This window comes from Grammomys surdaster, unplaced genomic scaffold (genome assembly GCF_004785775.1).
Source record: "Grammomys surdaster isolate TR1022 unplaced genomic scaffold, NIH_TR_1.0 126013, whole genome shotgun sequence".
Classification (NCBI taxonomy): domain Eukaryota; kingdom Metazoa; phylum Chordata; class Mammalia; order Rodentia; family Muridae; genus Grammomys; species Grammomys surdaster.
In genome coordinates, this window is record NW_021620828.1 from 1,660,880 (window position 1) to 1,671,329 (window position 10,450).

Sequence of the window (10,450 nt, forward strand, 5' to 3'; positions counted from 1 at the left end):
TACACATACATACACATGCACACAGATACACCACACCACACACATAACACACACTACACACACATAACACACCCCACAAACACACACATGCACACACCACATAAACATAACCATATACACACAGACACACCACACCACACAACATACCACACACCACACACACCACATGCACACACACAATATCTCTGTATCTCTATATCTACATATCTAATCTATCTATATATAATCTATATCTATCTATATCTAACTGTATATATTCATACAAACTGGGGAGCCCTTGTATATTCAAAAAGAGAGCAAGTCAACATGTTTTAGTCCATTTAGTCACCACCTGGTCTGTACTCACTGGGGAAAGTGAAGGACCATGTCTGTCCCCTGGATCGAAGCTTAACAGATCACAGTCCTGCTGCAGAGCCTGCTGATTTATTTCTACCTTATCAGAGACTGGAGAACCTGCCATGGTGGGTCCTGAGTCAGATTCCTAAAAGATAAGAAAAGAAAGAGGATGATGAAGAGGAGGGGACAGAGGGGAGGAAGAAGAGGAAGAGGAGGAGAAGGAGGAGGGAAAGAAGGAGGAAGAGGAACAGGAAGAAGAGGGAGAGGAGGAGGGGAAGGAGGAGGCAGAAAAGGAGGAGGAAGAGGAAGAGAATGAGGAAGAGGAAGAAGAGGGAGAGGAGGAGGGGAAGGAGGAGGGAGAGAAGGAGGAAGAGGAAGAGGAGGAAGAGGAAAGGAGGAAGAGGGAGAGGAGGAGGAAGAGAAGGAGAAGGGAGAGGAGGAGGAGGAACCTGTAGCAGCATTCTGGGAATAGGAACTGATTTCCCCCATTCCCTGTGGGTACTCTTGGGCTGAGACAAAGCTTGTCTGGAATGATTGTGTATTGCCAGGTTGCCACAAAACGCCTCCAGAGGGCACTCTAGCTTTTAATCTCAAGGGACTCCCAGAAGTACCTGGACAGCCCTTCAAAATAGTAGCATATAGGTGGAGGTGGAACTTGTGACCGGTAGCTTTGAAGTTATCAATCAGCAGAAATTAAAAATCAGCCTTCTGCCTGGGAAACCACAGGCACCTGTGTCCCCTGCCCAGCGCTGCATGTGCACATTTGTCCCCTGCCCCACACAGCATGTTGGAACGTCCCTGAGATACCACTGAACCAATCAGGAGCCTAGACTACATAATCAGTTTTGGATTTAGTACAAACCGAGTTCCCATTCATTTGTCTTATTGATTCTACCCCTGTGGAGTTGTTCTCACTTTAAAGCCTGGGCAGAGGTCTCCCATGAACTTTCCTGAGACACACCCCTCCTTGCAGTAAAGTGAGGTTGTTCGGCTACATTTCAACAGACTCATGCTCCAACAACTGCCCATGGTCCGCATTTAGTATATTCGGTAAACAGAGTCTCAATTAGTTATTGCCCCCACCTCAGAAAGTACATAGAGCTGGGATTGTATCAGGGCTTTCTGGTGTAGGGAAAGACTTTTCTTTTTTTTAGAGCAGCCTTGCTGGGTTTTATGTGACTATGTATTTAGGTGGAACAGCCAAGTGCCTTAGGCATGATTGCCTACAAATTACAATTAAAAATTATAGTAATGCCTCTCATTACCGTGATTATTATGATTAGTGGCACAGTGTCGGGTGGCCCAGGCTTGCCAGGAATGGGATGGAAAGGAGCAGTTCTGAGCTCAGGTCAGGTGACAGTGAGATGGAGATGCTTGCATCATGAAGACACTAGTCTGCGGAGTCCCAGCCTGTCATCCCAGAACACTCTGGCGAGAGAACAGAATCCAAACAGCAGTGGGAAAGAGCCAGACTCATAGCTCTGAAGAGAGGTAGAGAAGGCTGTGCTACGGCTTAGACAGTCTTCAAACCATCTCCACTCTGTTCCTTGCCAGTGGTGGGTCCCAAAGCCAGTGACGACAGAGCAGGCTGATAAGACCACCCACCCCTGCTGCCATGAACAGACTAATTTGGAGTGGTTTGCAGTGCTGTACCTCAGTGGCAGAATTCCCGGAGGCTTCTGGTTTTGCTACTAGTAAAATCGAAGGTCCTGAGGTTACACGTGGTATCTTTAATTTTGTTTTAACAAGAGTGGACTCAAGGTTCATATTCACTAAGTGTTCCCTGAAGCCAATGCTCTTAGCCACGGTGGTGCCTTGATACTTTAGGCATGTTGCCTAAGTGGTGTCCTCTCCTGGGTGAAGTAATACTCACTGAAGTATTCCTGTGACTTAGGAGGAGTCTTGTGTGTAAAGTAGATAGCTTTGTCCCTTGAATAGGTGCTGTATTCAGAGAGAGCTGGCCCTTCCTCCCCCGAAGGACACCTCTGCTCATTATTCGCTGGCTTCTCTTCTGCATGTTCACAGTCGGCCTCTCTCCTTCCATAGAGAGGCTAGTTGATCAGCACTCTGAGTCCCACCCTGCCCTAGGTATGTCTTCTGCAGGTACTGCAGAAAGGAACAGTGTCCCCAGGCCCAAGTCAGTCTCAGGAGGGAAGAGGCACTCAGAGGAACGAAGCTTCAAGTTCATGGGAGAGAACGGTGGCAACATGATGTAGCTGCAAGCCAACACATGTGCCTTTGAGTAGCTGCATGTCTAGCCTGCACAAGATTATGCTTGGTTCTGTGCTGTGCATGAGTTAAATGCAGGTGGTTGGGATCTCAGGGAGCATGTTTAATCAGTTGCAGCACCACAGACCTGAAATGGTAGCCAGAAACCCATCATGGTGTGTGGTGAGGGGCACTTGACTGGCAGCATGGACAAGGCATAGTTAGAGAGATGACTCTGGGCACAGTCACATCCCTTCCTTTTGTAGGTGTCAGACATAGGGAGATAGGATTGTGGGGGGAAGAGTGACTTGGGCTGGGCCAGGATGGGGTGAAAGATGAACCTGTAGAGTGAGATGGGGATGGGGATGTTGAATGTGGCGGGGATGGAAAGTGAGTAGAGCAGCAATGTAGGTGTGAGGCATGTTGACAAATGATGGAAGAGGTCCAGGTAAGGTCTGAGCTAGATAGACATAGTTCAGTATCCAGAGAGCACTGAGAGCTTAAAGATTCATGACCAATACAGGTGCCAGATATCACAGTCAACCATCAGACTGAGCCCGGGGACCCCAGTGGAAGAGCTAGGGGAAAGACTGAAGGAGCTGAAGGGGATTGCAATCCCATAGGAAGATCAACATCAACTAACTGGACCTCCCAGAGCTCCCAGGGACTAAACCACCAACCAAAGAGTATACATGGAGGAAGCCATGACGTCAGATACATATGTAGCAGAGAATGGCCTTATCTGACATCAGTGGGAGGGGAGGCCCTTGGTCCTGTGGAGGTTAGATGCCCCAGCATAGGACGATGCTAGATTGGTGAGGCAGGAGTGGGTGAGTGGGTGGAGGAGCACCCTCATAGAGGAAAAGGGGATGGAGGAGAGGTGGGATGGGGGGTTTGTGGAGGGGTAACTGGGAAGGGGAATATCATTTGAAATGTAGATGAATAAAAGGATTAATTTTTTAAAAATCCATGAGTTTAGTAAGGGGAATTCATTTTCCTACTGCCTACCCTGTTGTCATTGCCAGAATCCATTGATAGAATGCACCTCAGATGCCTCCTCCTGTAGCTACCCCACAGCTTTTGGTCTATGTTGTTCCTAAGGCTGTGATTGATTCATGCCCTATATGATGAACGGCCCAGCAGCAAACCTATCCAAGCTAGACCACAGTGTCTAAAGGGCTCTGTTCAGTGCAGATATTTTAGTGTGGCTTGTGTATCTCTGAAAAGTTAGAAGCTGACCGGTGCTTGTTCAAAACAGGAGAGATTTCTTGTAAGAAAGTGAGAGCAGGGCTTATGTAAGTTGGGTGGGGGAGAGCAGAGAGTGATGACTCAGCTCCAGGCAGAGACAGTCTGCACAGGCAAGATGAGGCTTATTAGAGAGACTGCAAACCCTTGTGTAAGTCAGCTTCCCATCCAGCTTCAAGGAGAGGGTGTTTGCTTAGGCTCGAGGTTTCAGAGGTTTGAGCCCATAGTTGGCTGGCTCCATTGCTCTGTCCAAAGGAAAAAGGAATGTCATGGTAGTAAAAGTATGTGGTGGAGGCCTCTCCTCTCGTGGTGACCAAGGAAGCAAGGAGAAAGAGAAGGATTAAGGGAGCTGGGGACAAGATGTTGTCCCTGTGAGTATACCCGAGGGACCCATTTCCTCCTGTATGATAATTTCTATCGTAACTCTTCTCCCACAATTCTATCATAATTCAGTAGATCGTAACATTATGAACCCATCAGTGGACCAACTCACTGATGAGATCTGAGCCGCCATGACCCAATCTTCCCCCTTCCAAAGCCAGTCAGCTGGCAACCAAGTCTAGCATGTAGCTTTTGTGTGATATTTTAGATCCAACATTTTCTTATCCTTCAAAGTTTCTTTCATTTCTTGTCATAAGTGTCTTTTTTTCTCCAGAATCTTGAAGTGGGGAAAAATTCATCTGTGTATTTTTAATACAATCATGTTATTATGTAACATGACTATATTAATGTGATCATCAATAAAGGGCCACACATAAAGAATAACCCTTTAGGAGTATATTGTTCATTGATCCTCTGTCTACAGAGATATGGTCTACTATGTTCATATGAATGACAAGATTATCTAGCGATGCATGTCCCAGAATGGCTCCCCTTTCATAACTGACAGGTGACTGTGTATCTCTAAGTACTCAAGGAAGTAGAATATTTTGAATAGCTCTAAACAAAAGCCACAGAGCTTATTTTGTTAATAAGAGTTCTTAAATTTGAATTCTACTAAGTGTATTTTAATTTATATCTATGGGTGTTTCACCTGCACAAGTATCTTTATACTACCTCCATGTCTGGTATGGAGAAAGAGGAATACTCCTTCATTTTTGTTGGGATTGCAAGATGGTACAACCACTCTGGAAATCAGTCTGGCAGTTCCTCAGAAAATTGGACATAGCATTACCTGAGGACCCAGCTATACCACTCCTGGGCATATACCCAGAAGATGCTCCAACATATAACAAGGACATATGCTTTATTATGTTCATAGCAGCCTTATTTATAATAGCCAGAAGCTGAAAGAAACCAGATATCCTTCAACAGAGAAATGGATATAGAAAATGTGGTACATTTACACAATTGAGTATTACTCAGCTATTAAAAACAATGAATCTGAGAAATTCTTAGGCAAATGAATGGAACTGGAAAATATCATCCTGAGTGAGGTAACCCAATCAGAAAAGAACACGCATGGTATGCACTCACTGATAATTGGATATTAGCCCAAAAGCTGGCAATATGCAAGGTGCAACTCACAGACTACATGAAGCTCATGAAGAAGGAAGACCAAAATGTGGGTGCTTTGGATCTTCTTAGAAGGAGTAACAAAATACTCATGGTAGCAAATGTGGAGACAAAGTGTGGGACAGAAACTGAAGGAGGGGTCATCTGGAGACTGTTCCACCTGGGTATCCATTCCATGTGCAGTCACCAAAGGTAGACACTGATGTGGATGCCAGCAAGTGCATGCTGACAGGAGCCTGATATAGCTGTCTCCTTAGAGGTCTGCCAGAGCCTGAAATATATAGAGGTGGATGCTCACAGCTAACCATTGAACTGATCACGGGGTTCCCAATGGAGGAGTGAGAGAGAAGACTGAAGGATCTGAAAGGGTTTGCAGCCCCATGGGGAGAGCAACAATACCAACCAACCAGAGCTCCCAGGGTCTAAACAACCAGCCTGGGAGCACATAGGGAGGGACACATGGCTCCAGCTGTATTTGTAGGGGAGAATGGCCTTGTCGGGCATAGGTGGGAGTGGAGATCCTTGGTCCCATGAAGGCTGGACACCTAGTGTGGGGGAATTTGTGGATGGGGAGGTGGGGGCACATCCTCATAGAAGCAGGAGGAGGGGGGATGAGGTAGGGGGTTCCTGGGTGGTGGGTGAATGAGGAAAGGGGATAATATCTGAAATGTAAATAAAATATCCAATAAAAAAATTAAAAAGAAAGACTACCCAGAATCTACAATTCAAAAATAATTGGATGTTTTTCTTCTTTTTAAGCTACCATGTTTCTGGAAAATTGGAAGAGACTCCAGATGAGGTTGGGCTACTTCTGGGACCTGACTGGGATAGAAGAGGAAGAAGTGAGTCTTCTTGCCCACTTCCCTGTGCCCTTGATTTTCTTTGATCCTAGAACTAGATGATACATAGTAGGACAGTCACATACAGTTTGCCAACTCATCACCTGTCACTGGCTTGGTTTCACATGGTTTGTTGGCTATGTCATGGTTTATATGCACCATGGGGAGTTCAAATGCTTTGTCTTTCTTTGAGTTGTTAAGGTCTAGAGTTTGGAGAAGTTAAGAGAGCCTAGTAGCCTACTTTGGAAGAAGAGATGGCACAGGATTCACAATCAAGTGGCAGCAAGTAACATTGAGACCATGAAGCCAGAGAAGAGGGTATCATTGGTTTAGAGCTGGGACATGTCAGAATGCCCATGAGCCTATAGAACATCAAGGTAGGGAGGTTTGGGAGGTACAGATGAAGGTTGCTAGGGCGACTAACAAAGAAAGACCCACTACGTGACTTTGTGAGGATTCAGTAGACTGTGTGAATTGAGAAAATGAGCCAAGGGCAAAGGGTAGATTCCTTCAAAGCTTAATTTTTGTGAGTAGATGATATTTAAGGCATGTTAAAAAGTAAGCCTTCCTTTACAGCTCTTTTGCAAATTAGCCCATGAAAATTAGTCATGGTTCTGATGAGCTGAATTTGCAAGGGTTACTAGTCCTGAATGTTGCTCATGGAGGAAAGGACAAAAGTGAATATTAGATAGAATTTCTGGTACGTGGGTGATTTAGGTGACAGTGTGGGGACTACACCTGAAGGTCCAGAGACCATTCCACTGTGTGAGAACTCACATGGAGGGCTAGCCATAGGTGTTATGGTGGCTCTTGGAGAATAATCCTTTTCTTTACTGTCCCTTGGTGACTGACATGCTTTGCCTTGGGTTCTTACTGTAAGGTCCTGATATTTTAAGAGAAAATAAGTGAAGCTTCCAATTTAGTCTTGTTTTTAAGCCCGTGTTGCCCCAAGTCTGTAGCATGTTATCATTTCATATCTTTAATGCTATAATTAGTCAACTTGCCTTTGAACAGATGGTCTGAGAAGTGGCAGGGGCTGTATGGCACAGGCAGCTTGTGGAATGGAACCTACCAATCCAGGGCGTGTTGATTAGGTGCTCTAAAGGGAGATGTATGCTAATGTAGCTTTTCCCTGCCTGAAATGGGCTTTCAAGGTCTAGAGACACGCCTTGGTGGTGAAGAGCACTAGGTACTCTTCCTGAGGACCTGAGTTCAATTCCTATCACCTATGTGGCAGCCCATGACCATCAGTAATGCTAGTTCTAGGGGATCTGACTCTTCTGACCTCCATGGGCACCGGACATGGAAGGAGTATAGAGATACTTGTTCAGGCGAAACACCCATAGATATAACATAAAAAGAAAATTTAAAATAAAAAAGGGGGGTTTGGAACAGCCTGTACCCTCTCCTACTACATTCCATGCTTGGATATATGTAAATGAACTCACCTCATTCCAATCCTTCCTGCTAAACACCAGATCTGGGATCAGTACCATCACTGGCTCTGCAGCAACGGTAAACTATGCATATAGATTGTGCCCCCCGCCCAGAGATTAAAATTAGCTGAGAGATAGGCAGCAAAGAATAGCAGAGCCGATTGTAATTTCCAGAGATCACTGACTGATGTGTTTCCAACAGAAAGAACTGTAGAAGTTAGTTGTGGGAGATCCAGTCGGGACACATTTATCCTATTAGTCCTTCTTGATTTCAAAGCATAGATAAGGATTCAGAGAGGGAGAGGAGAGAGAGGGAAGGAAGGAGGGTGAAGAAAGATGTGGTTCGGTACGGGGAGGTAAAGACTTCTTACACTCCTAATGCCAGGAGCTGAGATGTCTCCAAAGGAGGGGAGAAGAAGCACCCTGCCACACAAAACCCATGTGAGCCACAGACAAGCTGGCTCTCCCTTGGAGAGGACACACAGACATGCTTGCACACAGAAAGGCATCAGCGATGGCTCAGTGTCTTTGGAGTCCCTGCTCCAAGCCCCCCGTAGGGGTGGGATTAGGTTTTTTTCTGTAGCTCTTCTTTTCTATAGCTGAGTTTCCTGTTCTCTGTTTAACTCAAAGCGCCACTGCAACTTTCTGGGAGACACATGAGTGAGGAACTTCTGTGCAGGCTAAGTGGGACCTGGCCAAGGTTGAGTTTGCTCTGACACAGGGAATGCTCTCAGTGGGGTTTCTGTGTGAGGTCATTCCTGTGCCTCACATATGTGCTGCCTGGGGCCAGGGTAAATCAGCTTTGTCTTCAACACATTTTTATTTTGGTCTATGATTGGAGTGCACCTAAGCTCTCCACTCAGTTTTGAACATATGCCTTAGCCGTGTACTATTTCCAAGCTTGAGTACAGAATATGGAACTTAGTTCCTGAGCTGCAAAGGGTTACATTCAACATGGGGTTGCTTTGTCTATAAATATTTAGGGTAGAGGCCAGTATTATACAATAGAATCTCCTTCAAGTGAAGATAGGAGGAAATCCTTTTTTTTTTTTAAAAATATATATATATATTGGGGACTCCTATGGAAGAATTAGGGAAAGAATTGAGGGAATTGTAAGGGATGGAAACGTCATAGGAAGATGAACAGTGTCAACTAACCTGGGACCCTGGCAGCTCCCAGTGACTGAGCCACCAAAGAACATACATGGGCTGGTGGGAGGTCCCTGGTACATATGTAGCAGAGGACTATCTTGTCTGACCTCAGTGGGAGAGGATGCACCTAATCCTGAGGACACTTGATGTCCCAGGGTAGAGGAATACTGGAGGGCACCCTCTCAGAGATAAAGGGGATGGGATTAAGGGAAGAATTCTGAGAGGGGGGACCTGGAGGGGGGCAATATTTGGGTTGTAAATAAATAATTAATAAAAGTGTATATGCTTTTGAGTGCTGGGATGTAGCTCAGTGATAGGACACTTCCTTGGTATGCACAGGCCCTTATTTCATTCACCAAACACAAAATCTTATAAAGAAAAAATCTGGAATCTGAAGACTTCCCAAATTTTAATGGGCAGAAGAGGGAATAAGAGGCACCCCCAAGAAGGAATCAGCAATCACGAGCCTGATCTAGGAAGCTGGGAGTGTAGATCATAAATGGAAGGATGCTTAGAAAGGCCCAACCAATGGTGGAGGAGCCAGGGATGAGGAGTCAATGGGGCACAAAGGAACAAATACCATCCAGTGGCCAGATCAGGATTGGAATTGATTATTTATCTGTGTCTGCTGGGAAGGAGTGGAGGAGGAGAGATAAGTAAGGTGTGTGTGACTGGAATAGGAGTCCTGGGGTTTATACAAATAGCTGTATATTGGAGCATGTTTAACTTATGTTATGAATAACAGGAGAGATGTGGGTATTAGTTGGGTGTTGGAGGAAGGAAGGTGTCTTAGAAGTCCAGCAATGTTTTGTGCTTTAACCAGACGCCTTCTCCCAGGTTCAGGAATCCTCTCAAGGTTCTCTTTCCCCCTGTGGTCTTCTCCAGGAAACATGCACCTGCTCAGGAGGAAGGTTTGGAGCACCCCCCCCACACACACACCACTGTAGCCCATTTGCCTCTGTTTCTTCTGCGTGGGATGTTCTCAACATGTAGGAGTGGAATAAGCAGGCTGGCACAGGTCCAGCATATAAACTGAGATACAAATAGATAAATGGTGGAATTTGTTTTTGAGGTCCAGGAGGTGAGTGTGTAGCCAACCCCTAGGGCTAGGACAGTACCTACAGTACAAACAGCACAAATGGACTGACCAAGGATGCCTTTGGGTCCAGTGTACCTTTGTTGCAGAAAGGCCCACTAATGTCTTTGGCCTTGATGTAGGATCTTTATTTCAGTGTCCTCTCTTGCTTTTATCACATAAAGCCCAGTATTCTGGGGAATGTGGGTGTCTTGCCCATCCATCTTTCTCTGATTGCTCACTCATCACACCAAGCCTTAAATGTCCTCAGTGACTCCCCATTGTATAGAAAACAGGATCCTCTGTCATCTGTTCAGTTCTCAGCTCATATCACTATCCTTGTGGAGACCTTCCTAGAAATCAGGCCCGTATTCTGTCCCGAGCTCATTTCTTGTTTTCAATGGATGTTCCCACAGAAGGCTTTCCTCTAATTTCCTTGTAGCCTGTTCTATTCTATTCTATTCTATTCTATTCTATTCTATTCTATTCTATTCTATTCTATTCTATTCTATTCTATTCTATTCTATTCTATTCTATTCTATTCCATTCCATTCCATTCCATTCCATTCCATTCCATTCCATTCCATTCCATTCCACTCCACTCCACTCCACTCCACTCCACTCCACTCCACTCCACTCCACTC

General features: G+C 45.4%; 1 protein-coding gene across 4 annotated transcripts in view; it reads left to right on the top strand.

The window, feature by feature from the left end:
- Ano2 (anoctamin 2) overlaps positions 1 to 10,450 on the top strand; it is a 341,107-nt gene that overhangs the window by 178,900 nt on the left and 151,757 nt on the right. For all 4 annotated transcript variants that reach the window (XM_028754440.1, XM_028754441.1, XM_028754443.1 and 1 more), the window contains one exon: positions 6,064 to 6,146. In XM_028754440.1, the coding sequence (XP_028610273.1) occupies positions 6,064 to 6,146 (83 nt within the window). The remainder of the gene's footprint in view (positions 1 to 6,063; positions 6,147 to 10,450) is intronic.